Source organism: Nannospalax galili, unplaced genomic scaffold (assembly GCF_000622305.1).
Source record: "Nannospalax galili isolate Female #2095 unplaced genomic scaffold, S.galili_v1.0 scaffold973, whole genome shotgun sequence".
NCBI lineage: Eukaryota > Metazoa > Chordata > Mammalia > Rodentia > Spalacidae > Nannospalax > Nannospalax galili.
The window spans coordinates 1,630,555-1,651,686 of record NW_008334020.1 but is presented as its reverse complement, the minus strand read 5'-3'; the positions used below and the strand labels follow the sequence as shown (position 1 = coordinate 1,651,686).

The 21,132-nt window shown below is 35.2% G+C and overlaps 1 protein-coding gene across 4 annotated transcripts in view; it reads left to right on the top strand.

The window, feature by feature from the left end:
- Hgf (hepatocyte growth factor) overlaps positions 1 to 21,132 on the top strand; it is a 76,916-nt gene that overhangs the window by 41,525 nt on the left and 14,259 nt on the right. For 2 of the 4 annotated variants that reach the window (XM_008828989.3, XM_008828990.3), the window contains 4 exons: positions 2,154 to 2,328; positions 5,861 to 5,988; positions 12,717 to 12,819; positions 16,014 to 16,147. In XM_008828989.3, the coding sequence (XP_008827211.1) occupies positions 2,154 to 2,328; positions 5,861 to 5,988; positions 12,717 to 12,819; positions 16,014 to 16,147 (540 nt within the window). Of the gene's footprint in view, positions 1 to 2,153; positions 2,329 to 5,860; positions 5,989 to 9,852; positions 10,303 to 12,716; positions 12,820 to 16,013; positions 16,148 to 17,511; positions 17,568 to 21,132 lie in introns of those variants that run through there. The other 2 variants (XM_029561552.1, XM_029561553.1) reach the window with 2 other exon arrangements.

Genomic DNA, 21,132 nt, shown 5'->3' with positions numbered 1-21,132 from the left:
CTTTACTTCTTCTTTTGAGAACTCTCTGTTCAGTTCCTTAGCCCATCTTTTAATTGAGCTACTTCTTGTCCTGGTTCTCTGTTTTTTTGAATTCATTATATATTCTGGATATTAAACCTCTGTCAGATGTGTTGCTGGTAAAGATTTTCTCCCATTTTGTGGGTTTTCTGATTGCTTCCCTGGTTGCCTCCTTTGATGTACAGAAGCTTTTTAGTTTAATGAGGGTCCATTTGTTAATTCTTGCCCTTGTTTCCTGAGCAATTGATGTTCAGTTTAGAAAACCCTTTCCTACATCTATTTCTTGTAGGTTTTTCCCAATGTTTTCTTCTACCAGTTTCAGAGTTTCAGGCTTTATATTGAGGCTTTGATCCATTTGGAATTGACTTTTGTGCAGGGTGAAAGATAGGGGCTTAGTTTCATTCTTCTACAGGTGGAGATCCAGTTTTGCCAGCACCATTTGCTGAACATGCTGTCTTTCCTCCAGTGAATGTTCTTGGCCCTTTTGTCAAATATCAGGTGGCTGAAATCGTATTTACTCATATTTGGGTCTTCAATGTTGTTCCATTGATCTATGGGTCTAAAAGACTCCCAAAGTGTGTAACTCTTATCTGTAGGAAGAAAAGAAAGTCCTTGACTGGTGAACAGGGGATATGAAGGAGAAGTAAAGGCAAGAGTAGTTAGCACTACAAGTTCTATATGGAGAACAAGAATAAAGTCAGAAGAGGATAAATTTCATATGTTCATTTGAGAATCCATTGAAGTTTCTTGAGAAGAGGTTCCAAAAGCATCCCTCTGTTGGGTTCTTCCTCATTTTTCTTTTGTCTGCTCAGGCTGGACTCAAGAGTGATGGACTCAGGATTTGTTTTCAGGCTCTTTGACAGCTGTTGGAGTGGCTAGAATCAGTGTCAGTTCCCTCTCAAAGGCTTTTAGACAGGGGGAGAAAACTAATTTAGCCATCATTTTAGAAAAATAGCTGGTTGTTTTTCTTAGCTACAGGTGGGCACTGCAGTATTACACAGCAAGGTTTGAAGTCTTACATCTGAGCAGCACTTTCCTTATTTAACCCCTAAAGGATTTTAGGGTTACCTCTTCAGAGGGGAGAACCTTGTTATAGTAGCAAAAGCCCCCCCCAAAGAGAATAGAAGTTGTCAGAAAAACGTGATGAGGAGATATGGGAGGAGTTGGAGGGGAGGGAGTGGGTGTAGATTTGATCAAAACACATTATATGCATGTATGAAGATCTCAATAAATTTTTTTTAACTTTTTTGAGACAGTCTCTTTGTAGCCCCAGCTGTCCTGGAACTCACTATGTTGACCAGGCTGGCCTAGAACTCACAAAGATCTGCCTGCTTCTGTCTCCCAATCAATAAAAAATTTTAAAAGTTAAAAAAAATCTTTAAAATTTTTTTATTTATTTCATTTTATGTGTATGAGTGTATTACCTGCATGTATGTAAGTGTACCTGTATCATGCAGTACCCAAGGAGGTCAGAAGATGGTGTCAGATTTCCCTGGAACTGAAGTTAGGGATGATTATTAACCAATATGTGGGTGCTGAGAACTGAACCTGGGTATTCTGCAAGAGCAGCCAGTGGTTGTAACTGCTGAAACTTCTGTCCAGCGTCTCTTTTTGTAAATTATTTTGTAGTTTCTGAGGGTTCCATAGACTTCATGGGTGCAGTAAACATTATAGTTAGGCTAGAGAAAAATAGGAGCAAGCAAAAATTTTAAATCCCAAACATTTGATTGAAAAGAAAAAAAAATCAATATATCAACACAGAATGGAAATATCACATAAAAGAAAAATCAGAGATGATTGCATTGTTCAATTGTACGCGTTCAGCAACCTTGATGTTAGGAATGATGGTGTAGTCACTTCAAGAATACTGTTAACTCAGCAAGCGTATTGTTCTGATATATGGAAGTAAATGTTTTTAAAGTACTCTTCGCCAGAAGCTAAGTAAGGGCTGAAAGGAAAGCAAAATTGAAATGGAGATAGTAATTTCTTGATTTGAATTTCTTCATTTAATTATCACAAAATGTTAGAAATGAGCAGAAGCTTCACTGTACCATGTGCAATGAACTCTGAGGGACAGACGGGTGGGTGGTATGTTAAATTTTTTTTCTTTCAGCTTATATTCTTTCTACCAATAGCTCACAGTGCTCTGAATGACACCGAAGTCCCTATGGAAACAACTGAATGCATTCAAGGCCAAGGCGAAGGATACAGGGGAACGTCTAACACGATTTGGAATGGAATTCACTGTCAGCGCTGGGACTCTCAGTATCCTCACCGGCATGACATAACACCTGAAAATTTCAAGTGCAAGTGAGTAAATTCAAGGAAATGCTACAACTTCAGTGGATCCTGGAAGAGATGGGGCAGCTTACTTTTTACTCATTTTTGTATTAGTAATCCTAACAATTTAGTGGCCTAAGTATATTCAGGAACAAAATAGGAAATTATTCTTTTATTCAGACATTTTGATTCCTTGAATCTGGGATTAGGCTCTAAATAAATAATGCTGATCCTGGGGCTTAATGCATCAAGTTTTAGAAAACCTATCTCTAGTCTGTTTTTCACCACAGTTCTAATCCTGAGGGTTTTTTAAAACATGAGAGCCATCCTATTTCAGACTGGTCCCTTTTCAAATGTTCATATAAGATTGAAAAATAACATTTCATTTTCTTTTACAATGAGGTACACTTTGATTTCAGTCAGCACTTCACACTGATATGTTTTCAGTCTTAAAGTTAATGAACAAAATTATTTTAATAGAATATTTTAATTGTTTCTGGGTTTGTGTACATATCAAGAATGAAATCAATTATTTAGATAAGTCAATCAAAGAAACTGGCCTCAGGCATCAATTATGTCAAAGTCATGAGCACTCTCCACGCCTCCTTCTCTACCACTTGTCTTTTGCTGGACGGCTGTGGCCACACTGCCATGTGTTTTTAAATTGTCCACCTTGTTAGGAGGAACATAAAATGATTGCTTTTGAAATTTATAACACACATGCCATGCATAGTGGCTTTGCTGAACTAGCACCTATAAATAACATATATTGGCTTTATATAATTGGCTTTTAATAAGACAACCTAACAGCGCAGGATAGAGGGCTCTGTGCTCCAGTGGCCCAGACTGGAAAAAGGAGATCTGTGTGCTGTGTGTGCACACACACATGCATGTGCATGTTAGGTAATTCACTGGTTTATTTGGGCTAAGATTTTTTTCATTATTTTATAATGACAAAATTTATAGTTGTCATTCTGGTTTTACTTGGCTCATTTTCTTCACAAAAAATCCATTCTCTCTTCTTCAAGCATGTGTTTCACATCTTAGCAATAAATAAATACTGGAACAAACAACAACAACAACAAAAAAAAGAAAATGAGAAAAGATTAGTTAAAAGGGACAAAGAAGACAGGAAGATAGTGTCCATACAGTCTCACTGTTATTCTTTAAATAATTGGTAAAATCCAGATAAGAAACTGTGCATATGCAAATGCCTAAGTAACTTTTTTTGTAAGAGAAAGAGAATGACTATAGAAATTATATTTATAAGCTAACTAATTGAAACTGAATTTTCAAGACTTTAATTTTTATCTTAGTGGAATTTAAGTATACTTTCTTAGCTATTTGGCCAAAGTAGTCTGGTATAAATTTCTCTCCAAAGTTTGGATGTTATAATGTTACTAATATGTGACACATTTTGCTCACAATGTTGATTTTCTACTTTTAATGATATTGCAGAAACAATCAGGTCCCCATTACTGAGACACCTTATAAATGACAATTTTGAAACACTATTACTCAGAAAACACTTTTTAGTGAATACATTAAATATGCAATTATCAACTCAGTTTAGAAACTGTAAATAATTCAACTAAATACATCAAAAGGTAGAGACAATTAGGCAAATCCCTTCTTTCATTTTTATTTAATTCAGGGTTATGGGTCACTTTTAGGGATTTATTCTAAAACTGGGCCCAACCAAGAATTTGGCAGTCTTAAATTCATTTAGTTTTCTTGCCTTAAATTAAACATGCAAAATAATGTAGCTGAACAATTATCTACCTAATATTAATATTCTGTGAAATATATGAATTCTGTGAAAAATTTATTCATACACTTAATGTTTCGCATAAACTTTTGAAACATAATTTTATCTTTTCCTAAAGGAAATAGAACTCATGTTCATTTTTTTCTTAAGTGACTACTTTTATAAGACCACTGGGTATTTGGACATGGGTTGTTCAAAGAATAATTCCTGTATTATGACTAACTGTTGGTAATCACTGTCTTGGATTCCTTATTAAGAGTTCGTGTCACTAAAGTTTGAAAGATGGTTCAGCTGCTCTGACAGAGTACCTTGATTCAGTTCCAAGCACCAACATGGCAGCTAACAACTGTCCAATACTTCAGTTCTATGGGATCCAATACATTCTTTAGGTCTCCACAGGCATTGCATGCATCTGGTGCACTTTCATACATGCAGGAAAACACTCATACACATAAAATAAAAATAAATATACATATTTTAAAATAGTGTGTTTTAGCCAGGTGTGGTGGCACACGCCTTTAAGCCCAGCACTCGGGAGGCAGAGGAAGGCAGAGCTCCATGAGTTCAAGGCTAGCCTGGTCTACGTAGTGAGTTCCAGGCCAGCTGGGGCTACTGGGAGACCCTGTCTCAAAAAAAGACCAAAAAAAAAAAAAAATAGTGTGTTTTAAGACCTACTTTGTTGATTTTCTAACCAAGTACAAACTCCCTCCTTACAACTTTTTCTGTCTCTTATGGTCCATCTGAACATTAATAATATCAAAAAAACCCTTCTAATTAGACTGATGCAATATAAAAAGTATTGCTTCCAATAGATTGCATGTGCTTACTTAAGATGAACATATTTCCTGAAAACAAACAATAATTACCACATCTTATATAATGTGAACAATAAGCAATACACACAGGGCTGGGGATGCAGGTCAGTGAAGGAGCGCTTTAAAGCACATGTAAAGGCCCTGTGTTTGAGCTCTAGCACCACAATAAATTTATGAATAAATAAATAAATAAATAAATAAACACCAGCAAAATGAGTTCCAGACAACTGGAGCTACAGGGAGACCCTGTCTCCAAAGACCAAAAAAAATGCCTTTAAATATAAATAATATTAATATAAATAATTTTGACATTTTAGAATAAGTAACTGTACATTTCTAATGAAAACATTGATGAGGGCCATACTTGACTTACAGTAGCAACTGCTCTGTATTTAATTATAATTAGGTCTTAATTCTGTAGATAAGTATTTAAAGATTTTAGGCAACTTCTCTAAACCAAGAAGAAATACCTTTTGATTAAAAAACTGTATGCATCAAACTACATGTATCAAAGAAATAGAGGAATCAAGGAAAAAAATAGCTATTTTGTTTTTGTTGAATGTTTGAATAGTTTCAACTCTTATTTTACCTGACAGCAGTGTCTATTAGTAAGTTTCTTTGCAAAGAGTAATAAGTGTTGTTTTTCATTGTATAGGTGCTCCATGAAGTTGTAATAAGTAACAAGCTTTTTAAACATGTTATCAATTTGGAGTCAAATTTTGAGACTCAATAAGGAGAATTCAGTGGAACTGCTTCTCTTGTCCCTCAACCAGTAATGTGCCCGAGGAATTTTGAGGTTCAGAGGACAGTATTTATTTTACTATCTTGGACAGTATGTGTTGTGTATACTGGGTTCCAAGGTATTATCACTATTCTAATCCAAACCATGCATACGTCTGGAATTGTAGAAATGTAGTTGTGCTAATTTCATCAATGCAAGAACCCAGGCGATTTATGTTAACATGCTTACTCTTAATAGGGACTTAAGAGAAAATTATTGCCGCAATCCAGATGGGGTTGAATCACCCTGGTGTTTTACCACTGATCCAAACATCCGAGTTGGCTACTGCTCCCAAATTCCCAAGTGTGATGTGTCAAGTGGACAAGGTAATAGCTGACATTTTGTTGTACGAACATGATTAAATCCAGGGGAAATGCCTAGAGGGAGGACACATTTTACTTGCTGCACTGTCATTGGAGCTTAGCAAGGAAGATCAGCAAGTCCCAAGGGAAGATTTTTATATATGCATTAATTAATTCAGTCAATATTTATTATCTACCCATAACTTGAGGGCAGGTGTAGTTCTAGGTGTTGGAGATATACCAGTAAACAAACTAGATAGCTGACTCTAGAGAACTACTTTAAAGCAGGTAGACAGCATGTAAAATAAAAATATGGTGAGGCTATTGTGCAAGTCTGTGGCTATGAACTACAGGGAAAGCCAAGGGTAGATAAGAAGAGAGAAATGTTAAGTAAGGGAGTATTTAAGGAGAATCGGAGAAGAGGGAGCCCTATGTAACCTGTGATTATGGATGTATATAGCCTTCTAGGAAACTGAAAACACAACTAGTATGAAAGGAGAGATTGAAAAGTTAAAACAAAAAATTATGTCATTCTGTCTGTCATGGAATGAGCAAGACGCTGGAACAAAAGATGAAGTTATAAAGACAATAGGGTCAAAATTCCATTGGCTTTATAGGAGCTATAAGGATTGGTGCTTTTACTCTGAAGAAGGGCTCAGTTGGAAGACTCTGAGAAGTTATGCGATTTGAGTTTCAGCTGGACCACACTGGTTACCTTATGGAAATAGAATTCCCAGTAAGGATTACAAATAAGAGGACCAAGGAAGCAGTTGTTTCAGCAATTCATGCAAGAGAAGAAGGCGACTTGGACCTGGGTGTTAGTAATGAATATGACACGTGAGGTGGAGTTTGGGGTACATTGTCATTGTGTGTGAAAACAGAACCTTGAAGAGAGATGTTTCAGGGAGCAGTAGACATTTCAGTTTGAAGTTCCCTTATATAAAAATAGTTAATGATGAATTATGATGTTGTGCTCTGGACATATGTTGGTGTGCAATAAACTGAGAATTGTACCTTTAACAATCATATTCTATCTCACATAAACTTAAAAATTATGGCGATAGTCATAAAAAGCCCAAGATAACTGAAAACTCCATTTCATTAGCTTATGGCTCTGTGTACACTTCAATCCTTTGAAATTTTCTCCAGTGACACTATTCGTGAGCAACTCTGAAAACAGAGTTGTAGGAGGAAGAATGGAAGAGTTCTTTTCAGTCAATTTCACTATTCTTTAGCAGACTTAAAGGTCAGTTGGAAATAAAGTTGAAACCAGTAATTAAGGGATATTTGGAGGCAGCTAGTCTTTTGCATCTCTGTCTCATCCACTGGAACAAGGGCAGAAATTGTGATTGTTAGGAGATGAGAACAACTGTTTTGTAAGCTTCCAGCATGTATTAAGATATTTCTATACATACATGTGCCATGTACAAGAGGATCAGGGAATAGCATATGCAAATCTTATATTTGGAGGTTAAGCTTATCTAATACATATATTCAAAGATGTAAAGTTTAGTTTTAATGAATTATTTGCTCAAGTTATCAAATTAGTGCAGTTGAGATTGAATTAGAGTGTCCTTATAATGATATTTTCATTTTCTTTGTTTTTATTAATGTATTATATTATCATTATTTAACAATATATTCTACCTGATTCAAGCAAGAGTAAGCTAGACTCTGCAGAGAACACTCTAGCTGATTCAACATTCATCTAAGAAATTTACTGGTCCTTATGCAATTCTATACTCTTCCAAAATGCTATATCTATCTATCATTATCTATCTATCTATCATCTATCATCATCTATCTTCTATCATTTATCTATCTATCTATCTATCTATCTTTCAATCATCTATCTTTTCTATCAGTTATCTACTTATCTATCTGTCCTCTATTATAGAAGTATATACTATAAATATGTAGTAATCAATCATCTATTATAAATCTCCTTATATACATTTATATTAAGAAATCTATGCATACATGTGTTTATATAAAATGGTATTGTTCTTATTGTTTTGTATATAAAACAAGTATAAATTTTACATGTAGATTGATGAGTTGGAAATGTCTTTCCAATTGGGTATTGAAATAGTATTAGCAAAAATGAGAACTAAAACTATAGGATTCTTAAAAATGATGATAAAGCACTACGTATTCTGAAGACACACTAAAGTCAGGAAATAGACGACAGTCATAGTTTTAAATATTTACATCAGCATAAGAAACTAATGAAAACATAAAATTTACTACTAAAACATTTGAGACAAAAGCAAACTTAAAGAAAAAAAAGAAAATAATTATCAATACAAAATCAGAAAAAAATACGTCTCAAGAAAGAATAGAAATAACGACTAAATCAAAAGTTTAAAAACCAGCAAAATTGAGAACTACTAGCTATCTGACAATAAGGAGAAAAAGCAAAATATTCAAAATAACATTTGCCAAGGAGAAGTATCATCAGAAAAGAAAAATTAGGAAACACATTTCGCTCCACTTTGTATAAAAACTTTTAAAAATATAGACAATATGGTTAAAGTTCTATGAAAATTTCACTACTTTACTAGAGTGGAGAAAGAAAACTAGATTGATTCTCAATCTAGTTCCCCTGGAACTGGAGTTACAGATAGTTGTTAGCTACCATGTCAGTGCTGGGAACTGAACTTGGATCCTTTGCAAGAGTAGCCTTTGCTCTTCATCACTGAGCTATCTTTCCAGCCCCAAGAGCAGCCTTCTTAAACATTTCCATGTATAACCACTTTTCACATGAGAAATTTTATTTATCTGTTTATTTTTCAAAACTGGATATATAACAATATAAAATATTTACTGCTAATAAATCATAAAGAAATGTATTTAAAAATAATTCTTTGGTATACACATGATGTTGCTACTTATTAAAAGATGAAAGAAAATTGACATATTAGTGTATTTTTTTATTAAAAAAAATCTTTGCTGAATAGTCCATATTGTAGAATACAGAGTAGCTTCAGGGTTTGTTGAAATTGATCCGGATTTTCATTTTATAATTGTCAATTCTGAGCATATTAGTCAGGCAAGGGTGAGGAAGGTGGGTCTGCAGGCTGTGGGAATACATTCTCTGATGAGGGTGGGGAGATTAATTAATCAGGTGAAGTAATTCCTCAGAGTCTGAGGATTCAAAATCCTCAGCCTCATCAGGGTTCTCCCACACATCTCCATCGCATGTGTCAGGATTCCAATCTTCCCCGCCAGTGCCCTCACCTTTACTGCTGACACTCTTCGAGGCTGGGAATTAAATTTGCATTGTAAGTCAGCCAAACATAAAATAAGGGTTCTAGATTGATTTTCTGCAGCTTTATCTCTCTGGCTGCTGGAGAGAAGATTCTCTACCAGGGCACACTTTGAAACTTTTTAACTGTTGATTCGAATCTGGAGCTGGTTAATTTTTATCATTAAGCTCTTTGTTTATCTCCATCACTTTATCCAGAGATGCTAGAAGTAAACAGCCACCATCATTATTTTTCTTATTTTTCCACAAGTTATCAAATGTTTTATATATGGAGGCACCAAATTTCTTGCTCTTCACAAGAGGTAAATTAGAAGACTCAAATGCGTTTATCTTTCTAATTGTTTCAAATAGTCTACACCATGGATTTTCAGTGCTCTCCATGCTACGTGAAGACTCCATATTGGAGCACCTGCTGTAGATACCAACAAGCCCATTTAAGAAATTCATTCTTACAGTTCTCTTTCTCTAGAACCACTCCTGGTACCACAATCTGTATTAGTCAGGGTTCTCTAAAGAAAGAGAACTGATAGAATGAATATATGTATATATATATATATATATATATAATATGTAAATATATATATATTATATATATATGGATTTGTCTGATTAATTCACAGGATAGAATCTGAGTTGTCCAACAATGGCTGTACCACATTGTACAATTTAAGAGGCTGGATGACTCAGTAGTCCCAATCTGGTGCTGAAGATCTGATGAGTTTCAAAAGATCAGCAAGATGAACAAATTCACCAGTGAGAGAGAAGGCAAATGGCAAAAAGCAAGCACTCGCTTCCGCCATGGACTTTTATAGAGGCTGCCTTCAGAAAGTAACACCCACATTTAGGGTGTGTCTTCCATCTTCAGATGATCCAGTCAAGAAGATCTTTCTCATTTCAGTTAATCCCAGATCCAGTCAAGTTGACACCCAGGATTAGCCATCACACTGAGAATCCTACTTCACATAAATATTTAGTACAAAATTCCAGAAGTATATTTAAGGACGTTTCAGAAACTGCTGGAAATGCTAACCTAATCTGAAGCCAAAATTCATTTCATAACTTTTATTATTTGCAAGTTAGCAACTCATACATCAATTAAAAAAATAAACATTTAACCACAATAAAATCTAAAGATGCTCATTTATTACTTAGAGCTGAGTACTGATGACCAGGAAATATTAAATATTTCTTTTCTGTAATTAAACTATTATCCCTAATAAGAACAGGAAACATTGTATATACAGTAAAAACACTGCCTTTCATAGTGTGCAACAGTGTCACATCTGAGCAGGGGTGTGGTGCAGGGAAAATGCACGTGTTGCATGTTCATAATTAAGGCTGCAGTGAAGTTGTACTGACAGAAACATAAACACAGGAATCAATTTATCATTTCATTACTCATGCACCAATGAGTTTTATCTTTCTTTTCTAATTTATATTTTTATTTTTTGAGACTGTCATACATGAGTACTTTATTAGCATTATTTCCACTCCTTCCTCTCCCCTTCCAACTACTCCTATGTCACCACCCTCCACTTCCTTTCAAATTCACGACCTCTTCTCCTTTAAATATTATTCATTGTTCATATATATATTTACATCTGTATGTATGTATACAACCAACTGAGCCAATTTAGTGTTGCTTGTATGTACATATGTTTAGGGCTGACCACTTTGGATTGGATAAACTATCAGGAAGCTTGTCCTTGGACAAAACTCATTCTCCCTCACTCAGCAGCCATTGACTGCCTGTAGCTCTCCATGTAGAGGTGGGATCTTTGAAAGTTCCCCCAATCATGTTGGTTTTATCACTGTGAGGATATTGTTTAGGTAACCATACTCTTGACATTTCATGGGTGAAGCCTCCCTGTCACATCTAGAAGACACTACCTCGAAGCAGGCGTCTGGGTAGTCTAGATCTGACAATTTTTCTGTCTCCTCTTCTGCAATGTTCCCCAAACCTTAGGGTTGCATTGTAGATGTGTCATTTGGGGCTGGGCCCCTTTCAGCCATGTATTCTCTGCATTTTGACTAGTTGTGAATCTCTGTAGTAGCCTCTGTTTTCTGCAAAAAGAAGCTTATTTGCTGGGCACTTGGAAGGCATAGAAAGGTGGATCTCTGTGAGCTCAGGATCAATTTGTTTCATATAGGGAGACCTAGGCCAGTCGGATACATAATGAGATTCTGTCTCAAGAAAGCAAGCAAACAAACACACAAACAAGCTGCTTTTATGAGTAATGAGAGCCAGAATATCTGTGGGTGTAAGGATAAGTGTTTAGAATATAGCTAGAAATTATATTGGTTTAGAAAATGGCTGTAGTAGGTTCTCCTCTAGAGTCTATGACCTCTCCAACCATGAATATTTGGCTAGAGTTACAGTTCAAGGCATGAATTCGCTAGTATTGAGTGGGCCTTTGTTTGAAAAAAAAAAGGGAAACATATTACTGTAAAAGCTCCTTAATATACACATATAACTCAAGTCTATTTAAAGTTGTTTGTATTGGCTATTTGAGAAAGTTAGGCATCGAAAGAAATGATAATAACAAAAATTATTAAAATATATATGCAAACAGAATCCAGGGGTCTTTATGTATATTATTATTCCTACAGATAATACATAAGGGGAAGAAGTAGAAGGAGAGAAAAATTTTTATGTTCAAGGGAATGTCAACTGATAACTATAAATAAATATTAGAACTAGAAAAATAAGCACTCTACAAGTAGCACAGAAATAATGGATTCATGAAAAATCCATCAAACTGTGATGCTTCACCCACTTCATGAAAATGTGTTCGGCATCAAAATAATTACTCAGTTTCAAAAGCCCCACCCTGTTTAGGTTTTTTTGTTGGTAAATAGAAAGAGAAGTTTCTCCTTCCCATCACTTAACCAACTGTCCAGATGGAGCAACAGAGATGCACAGAATTGACGTCATGTGTTCCAAGCTGTTGTGTTCTGAAAAGGACAAATATCACCTGTGCAGTATTCCTGTTAAAATTTTTTAACTTGGGTTAATCCCTGAGAAAATAATCATACCAATTGAACCTGAAGCACATTTATACAACAGCTGGCTTGAGTGACTCAGGATGTCAACATCATGAAAACAATATCCAAACACAAGTAATTGACTGGTGTGGAGTTTTATTATCTTATGCTTGAAAGTTTTCTGAGTAGTGAAAATTAAAAATGAAATCTGGGAAATAAAAAAGATCATTTTAAAACTCCTCATCTCCTTGGTACCCAACAAGCTACCTATCTAAATTTTCTTGATGGCACGGAGGGATTTTATTATTATTTGTAAAGTTCAAATTGAGCTGAGAATAGAGATATTTTAGTCCCAGGTATTTCTCATTAGCTGATACAGATGTTATTTTCCTCTTTTATTATGTTGATTTTATTGTTAGTTTCATGTCCCTATAAAATGGTTTGATTTTACCCTGTACAGTGTTTGTTGAGTTTTCTTTTTCGTGAATTTTATGCCTAGATTGTTATCGTGGCAATGGAAAAAATTACATGGGCAACTTATCCAAAACAAGATCTGGACTAACATGCTCAATGTGGGACAAGAACATGGAAGACTTACACCGGTCCGTAAATTTCTTTCTTCTTATTCATAAAATGTATTGATGGCATCAATTATGTATATTATTCAAAGACCCAGACTCTTATTTGCTTCTATTCTCTTGTAAAGGGAGTCAATAAAACATTAGTTTGACTTTTGTCTTTATAATATAATTCATACCATTGTCTCTGCATATGGCCAATTTATAAATGTGCAATTTAACCAGCACATATCTGTTGAGCATTTACTATAGGATCGGAACTGTTATAGGTACCATTGGGAACATCAAGAAAATCTGGACATGTAGCTTGGTCCCACATTTCGAGGAGAGTATAGCCACATTAACAAAAACATTATATAACTCAGTAAGAAAGTATAATTAAGTGACTTATTTCATGCTTCAAATGAGGCAGATCAAGGGTGATGGTGTTATTAAAATTAATAACTGTGAAAATCAATAAGTGTATTTACCTTAAATGTCCACTTGACTACTAAAATTTATAGAAGTAGATCTTCTTTGGTGGTTTTAATATGTAAAAGTATGAACTTATCATAGACAGGCACTTGAAATTTAAGAATCTTTTCATATTACCAAAAATTACACATATTTATGTTGGTGATATTCTCAGAGGGAGCATCTACCCAGCACTAGGAGTAGTAATAGTCTTCATAAAACTGCGAATGATATATGATACACAGTTGTGACCTAAAACAGAGTGCCAGTAAACATCCCAGAATATAGACACTACAATAGAAGAAAAGAATTCATTACAGTCCTTTAAGTATTGTTATTTTCCGTAATATTGTGGTATGGAAGATATATAAGTAAATGAGAAATTAAGGGCTTACAGTGGTCGAGTTCCTTGACTACAGGTTTCACTTTAATTTCAAAGGCTTCATTCTTTCAAAACTCAGCAGTAGATGATATTTTTAAAATGAATTTATTTTATACATATGTTTTATAGTCCTGAAGCTGTGATTTCTAATGTAAATAAAATGTACCTCACAAAAGTGATACATGCACTTTAAGATTTCTTAGTAGTTACTTTTAAATAAATAAAACTAAATAAGACAAGGTTAATTTTAATATATGTTCTTAAACCATGGTATCTGAAGTTTTTTCATTTCAACATATATTCAACAAAATGAGTTGAGCCCTTTTACATTTTTTTTTTGCATCTTTTTTTTTTTTCAAGTCCACATGTTCCAAATCTGATGTGTTTGTCCTTCCAACACCTTCCCATTGGGACCAGCTACATATTGATGTGTTAGCACCCAGTGTGCCTAGTATCTCTAGTACTTCAAAGGTTAGCAGACTTTTGTTGTCCTAGACCTCACACTGTATTAGGCAGTACAAACCATGTTGACACCATACAGCAAAATCATGAAGAACAGAGTTTATGCTATGAGAGTACAAGGAAGTGGTAACTGTAGCTTAGCTGGTCTTGAAACCTTCCCAAGGAGGGATGTAGACTAGGGTGTATATAATAAGTCCATGTTGGACAAGGGAAATGCGAGTACAAAGAACAGTTCATGGGAAAATTAAATGTTTGAAAATAGGAAATAACTTTTGGTAAAGCCCCATATCATAACCACACAGAGATCCATAGCTGAGCTAAGTGTAAATTTTATACTTTAGTTTCAAAGGATTTATTATAGAAATTAAACAAGAGTTGCCATGATTCAAATTAAATGTTGATTTCTACGCGCCCATTTTTAAGCACATTTTTAGAAACAGGCAATTGTGGTTGGGGTGGATCCAATTTTATGGACTTGTGAGAGGTAATTGTTTCCAGTACCCCAATACTGCCTTTGGACCAGACTTCAAACTGGGAGAGGAGGCCTATCAGGGACACTTCTTCCCACATTCACATACCTCCTGTTACCAGGTATTAGATGTTCATAACATGTCGCTGGAAATACATGACATATTTATTTAGGAATCCTCAATTGTAAATTCCTTTGTTGTTTTGTCTTTTGGGGGTCTGTGTGCAAGGTATCGTTATGAGTCCAAGATTGCCATTAACTCATGATAGTTTTTCACTCAGTTTTACTAGTGCTGAGACTACAAATGCACACCAACACATCTGGCTGATAACCTTTCACTGGCGTTAGAGAGATAGTTAAATAACGGTCACTTAGAAACATTTTCTAAGATGTAAATGGATGATTAAGTTGCATGGTATCATTTTGGCTTAAGAACAAACTATGCAAAGAAAAGGCAGAGCTTGGTGACTGGCTCTGGAAACAAGTTCTGATTTCACCTCTGCTGTTCACAAATCATATGATATTGAAATAATTAGCTGTTCTCTTGGGTTCCCAATTTCTTCACTTGTATAAATGTGGCATTTTTCTAGAGCTTCTCTTGTAAGTTTGGTTAAATCTATGTATCTCTTTATAGTACAGTCAGCAATGTAGAAAGGCATTATGTGTTTGTTGCTGTTATTGATTCAGGAAATAACCTGTCTAGAAGGACAGTCCACATTTCCTTGTTCAAGTTCTTTCCAGTTTCACTTGAAATCTAATGTCAGTTACATTCAAAAGTGGTAGTAATTAAGAGAAAACAAATTAACTTAGAGTTTTTTAGAACTTGATCCAAAATCACTATGTAGAATTTGACTTCATTAATATTCCTGAGGTAAATGTAAATACAGATGTTATATAAATGGGCATAGTCTTATAAAATAACATACAGAATTAAAAAGAAGTTTCATGCTTAAACTAGAAAAGTTTGTGACTTGGTTCCCACTCAGAAAATTTCATTTTATCAGTAAGGAAAATTTAGAGTTTAATTGGCATTTATCAATAATTATCTTATTTATTGTGATAATTGTGCTGCTAGTGATGATTCTTAGGCATCTTGAAGACGAAAAAGTATTCTACAGTAGCTTGTATTCTATGTATTTTATAATTTTTTATCTTTACCATCTACTTGCTTCAGATAATATTTCTCTAATTTTATGCACAAATTTTTATCCTGTCATGATAAGTATTAAGTAGAATCAAACTCACAAAATCTCTCACCATTTTATATATGCTAATGATATCCCCTAGGTTTCTAAGTTGAAAGTATGCTTCCAAACTATGAGAACAGCAGCCAAAGCTTCTACTTGTGTTGAATAGATAATGTAAGAGGTGTGCTAAGATTATGTTTTCTTGTCAGATTTTGTTTCTCTTGGCTGAAAGAAGCACTTTCTGATGTTCAGCTTGTTTTTGCAGTCATATCTTCTGGGAGCCAGACGCTAGCAAGCTGAACAAGAATTACTGCCGGAATCCTGATGATGATGCTCATGGACCTTGGTGCTATACAGGGCATCCTCTCATTCCTTGGGATTACTGCCCTATTTCCCGTTGTAAGTCCATGTCATGTTCTTTTTCAGTTGGAATATTTTAAATGCACTGCATCTCCACTAAAGCAATTTCTTAATCTGAATGATATAGGACTCTGCAGCTGATTATAAAAATGATGTTCTCCACAGAGCAACATATACAGTCCACAGTTTCTCTGTCTCTCTGTCTCTCTCTTATACATGCATATGACACCCGGACACACACACACACACACACACACACACACACACACACAAACCTTTAGAAGAAATTATGCTTTTATTTTAAAGTGTTTCTCCTCTAAGAAGTTTCCCATCCGAGAAGCAATATGATATCATGTTCCTAATATGTTTGAACTGAAAGATCCATCCCAGAACTAACACTACCTCTTCAGCCTCTAAATTTAGCAGAGCTCTCAGGGAATGTTCTAACTCTCCAAACCTCAGTGAGAAGACCTGAAATGGTGACGCTTTGATTTTTTTAGTCAGTTCTTTAACCCAACACTAAAGACATGTAAGTTCAAGGCTACTTCTCTGAGTCCAAGATAACTTTGTTGAAAATTGTTATTTCATAAAGTATACATATTTGATATACTTCATGTAAAGTATATGTCATATATGTCTTTTATAATGCCTCTTACATATCAATAGGTTAAACGTGAGAACTCAGGAGAAAACTGAAGAAAGTTCCTAAGAATAAATGAGTCAATAAATAAATGAAAAGATATTAAAATGAATAGAAAAAATGACACTGAAACAGTATGAGAAGCTATTTCTATTTATTAGGATGGATAATATGACCCTCTCACCACTGAACTGCTTTCCATACTGGAAGTAAATTTAGACAAATGTATCAAAGTGATCACAGTTCATATGAGAATTAGGGATTTTCAGCCTTTGCACTACTAACACTTTGGTTTGGACAATTATTATGGGAGGCTGTTCTGTGTAGTGTAAGATACCTAAGACTGTTCCCTCATTGCTACACACTAGATTGTCTGTAACAACATTCTTCCCACCAATCATAATCATCATAAACACTTTCAGACATTGCCCTTGTGCCAGACCTGGGAAGAAGATGCCACACTAAAATCCACTGACGTGTATAATATGTATTGAAACATAAATATGACCTCCATTCATAAAACATAGTCCAACAATCTACTGACAAATTATACATACAACTAGCTCAAGGAAAATAATATACCCCTAATCAAGGTTTATTGGAGAGTGTTTGGTATTTGCCCAAGCTTTATCTACATAGCGCATGGTAATTAAAAGTACCAAACTGGTGGAACTAACCTTCTTGGATGTTTAACAGCGATTGAGGCCTATACTAATCTGGTCATAGGGACTTAAAGGATAGTTTTTGCTCCTTGCCCTCCTAGGTCGACTAAGTTCCAGGGGACTATGGAGCATCTCTCAAAATGTCCTGTAACTGTGGTGAGTCACCTGTCCTCTTGATCAAGGAGGCCGTGGAGACCCCACCAGATGGACTTGAACCAGTGTCCAGTCTACAAAGAGGAGGATCAAAACAGAGGAAACATTTCCTCCATGCTTCCCAGTGAAGCCAGCCACAGTCGAGCAGGACCTTTTCACATAGATGGAACTGGTAAAAGAAAGGATCCAGGGGCTCCCCCCAAGTCCATGTGAAACCTGAGGAACAGATCCTCAAATAGCCTTAAGAGTAAAAATCAATTGGTTAACCTAGGCCAACTGTATGGTCTCAAACACCCAAAAGGAAAGTATAAGCAAAGATTAAGGTGATCAGTATAATTCTTTAAGAGTCTATGTGTATAGCTAAAGGTACATAACAAGAAACAATCTTAGACAGGAGACACCTTCCTTTGAGTTGTTGGCCAGGGTGGCCTAAAAGACCCCTGGACAGTAACCCAGCATAGAAATGTGAAAATGAATAGCAGACCCCAATCTTACCTAAAGAAATGTTGGCAACTGATTGCTGCTAGATGAGGAAGAGCTGAGCTTCCTTAAACAAGGAACTCTAGATAGGCTGACTAGATTCAGCAGATATTCAAGCACTGGGGAATGGCTGGGGGCACTGATAACATAGTGGACAGTAATAACACAGTGGACAGTAACAGGGATGACAGACTATATGGGGCTCCGGGGGGGGGGATGTGAGGCTATCGGAGGGTGCCATTTGGGATTTGGGTATAAAGGTGAATAAGATTGTTTGGGATGTTCTGTATGAAATACACACACACACACACACACACACACACACACACACACACTAATAAAAAACCAGGGTCAGTGGTAAGATAGCATTCTACTATATCCATAGATCTGTTTATAGCAACCATGATGACTGTATCTCTTTCAAAAGGGCACATTTGAAAAATAATACTTTTCTTCTTAGATAAATCAGAAACACATAACTTAAGAATAACAGCAAAAGTCTTCACTTGAAAAAGGTATTCTAGGGCCTGTGAGGTGGCTCCATGGTAGAAGTGCTTGCCAAGTAAGCTTGATGATAGGAGCTCAGTCCCTGGATCCTGTTGTGGAAGGAGAGAATCAACTCCCAAAAGCTGTCTTCTGATCTCTGCACATGTGCTATGGTATATCCATGCCCACACTCACATATTTTACATGCACACATCCATGGAGAAAGACACATACACACATGAAATAATAATAATAAAAGTGTTAAGAAGAAACATGTTTAAGGAATAAAGTTGCTTCGAACAATGAAATGTAAACCCATCTATATTCTTTGCAAAAACAGTTCTGAATTAAAGCAGTGATTTCTCCCATTAATTGGAAATACAAACTTGTTTCATGATGGAGGGAAATTATTTATAACAGTAAATAAATATCTTATATATTTGCAAAGAAACTGTATTTCTTGCTGTAATATTTTTTATTTCCTCAGCTCTGGTCAGAGTCTTCATGTTAATCAGGACTTTTCCTAATGATCTGAATTTTTTGAATTTTTGCTTTTTAGATCCTAAAAATATTAACTTCCACAATTCAACACTGAAACAAGTCAAGCAAACCACTCTACTTCACCAGAGACTAGCACTCAAAAATATTTTTAAATGATTTTAAAAATATTATATTGCACTTTTATGCATTAAATATAATAGATCTTAATGAAATTTAGACCCTCTTCTCCCATCTTTCCCCCCTTCAAACCCCCTCCCTCCTACAGGATTTCATGTATTCTGTCATACGACCATGTACCATCTGGTCAAGCATTTTTACTCAGTTGTCCCTCTGTTCAAGTTCATCCACTGGAGTCTAGTCAGCCTGTATAGACTCACTCCCTTATAGAAGACTACTCTCAGCAAGGGGTGGGGCCTGATGCCCATTTCTTTCATGCTATTCTGGGATTTTGTCTGATTGAATCAACATGATTTTTGTGCATGCTGTCACCATTGTTGCACGTTCATAGTATTATTTTTAATGGTTCTGGAGAGTAAACACAAGGCCTCATTCATGCTAGACAATCCCTCTTCACTAAATACACAACCCTCCGTTTTTCAGTCTCTGTGATTGAGAATAAAGGCTTATAGATACAAGAAGAAAGTGATGTGAGAAGAAAGAAAAAAATGATCTGGATTTTTAAACAAGTCATAGTTATTTTCCTGTTAAGTCTAATTTAGCTGAGCACAAATGTATGGATAAGTGGAAAAGACCCTGTAGTGATGCAGGGCCTGTGGTTTGGCTTGTAAGCTTAAAGAAGGCAGGTAGAACTCATGATTTTAAAGTTTTCAGAAAGGTTCTTCAACTGACATCTTCAAACTACAGATCATTAATGTGCTGTTGAAAGATATCAGGGTGTTGCTAGTGGTTGATTAAATGCTGTTACAGATAACTCATTTTTATTTCAATGTATACTGAACATTAATTTCAATAAATATTTTTACAGTGTCATTTTTCCAACATGTATTTATAGCTTGGATTTATTTACAAGCCTGGTGAAAGGCTAATAAAATTTATCTTTAGAAGATTTGAGCTCTTATTATTTATTTAACCTCAGAGACAACATTCATCATTTTTACACTGCACATTTCTCTCACAAAATATGTAGATTTTTATTGCTTTTATGAAAAAACTTATAAAATCATATCTAGCATATAATGTGGACCTTATCAAATATGTAAAAATGAAGAAATGTATACACACACACACACACACACACACACACCTAGTTAATACTATCTTTAGAAAGACTTAAGGGCTGACAGTAGTGGGGATAAGCACTTCAACACAGATTTCCTATGCAGGAATCCCAGTTCCACGACTCCATAGAGCCTTACGCAAGCTACTTACCTACATATCACACACATTCTTTGTTTTTGAATTCTGTAACGAAAGTTTTACTGGGCTATTGAAAACAGAATCTGTTGCATGATAAGTAGAAACTTAAACTTCTCTTTTATTTGTATTTATTCATTATTTTATAATATTTGTTGAGCTAGTCTTTTATACAAAATCCTGTAGTATGCTAAGTATACCAAAATAACTTATACATCATTTCTTAAACTAAAGTGCTTTATGGTATAGAAGAGAAACATTAAAGTAAGTATTATAAGACAGCATAAGCAAGGAGAACATAGACGTTTGCTTAGAAACATATGTGATATTCATAACATTTTGAATTTGAATTGCAAATTCTAACTATAGTATATGAGATTTCTTTGTGTTTTAAACAAGACCCTATGCCATATTCAAACGTATGCACCCACGCACACACACACACACGCACTCATGCATGCACACGCACATGCATCCACACATACACTTTTCTAATCCTCCTTAGGCAAAAGTTTTATCACGGACATGCTTTCCTTTAGGTTTAATTGGAACCAATGGGATAATATTTATATCCTATACTTTTCAAATGTGAATAATAGGGCAGGTTGGGTGAGGAAAGTGAAATGAGAAGTTTGGATAGCATTTGGGAGTGAGATGAAAATACCCTGGAGAATACTTTTCAGTGTTGGGCTCCAAGTGAGCATGGAAAAACAAATATATATATATAT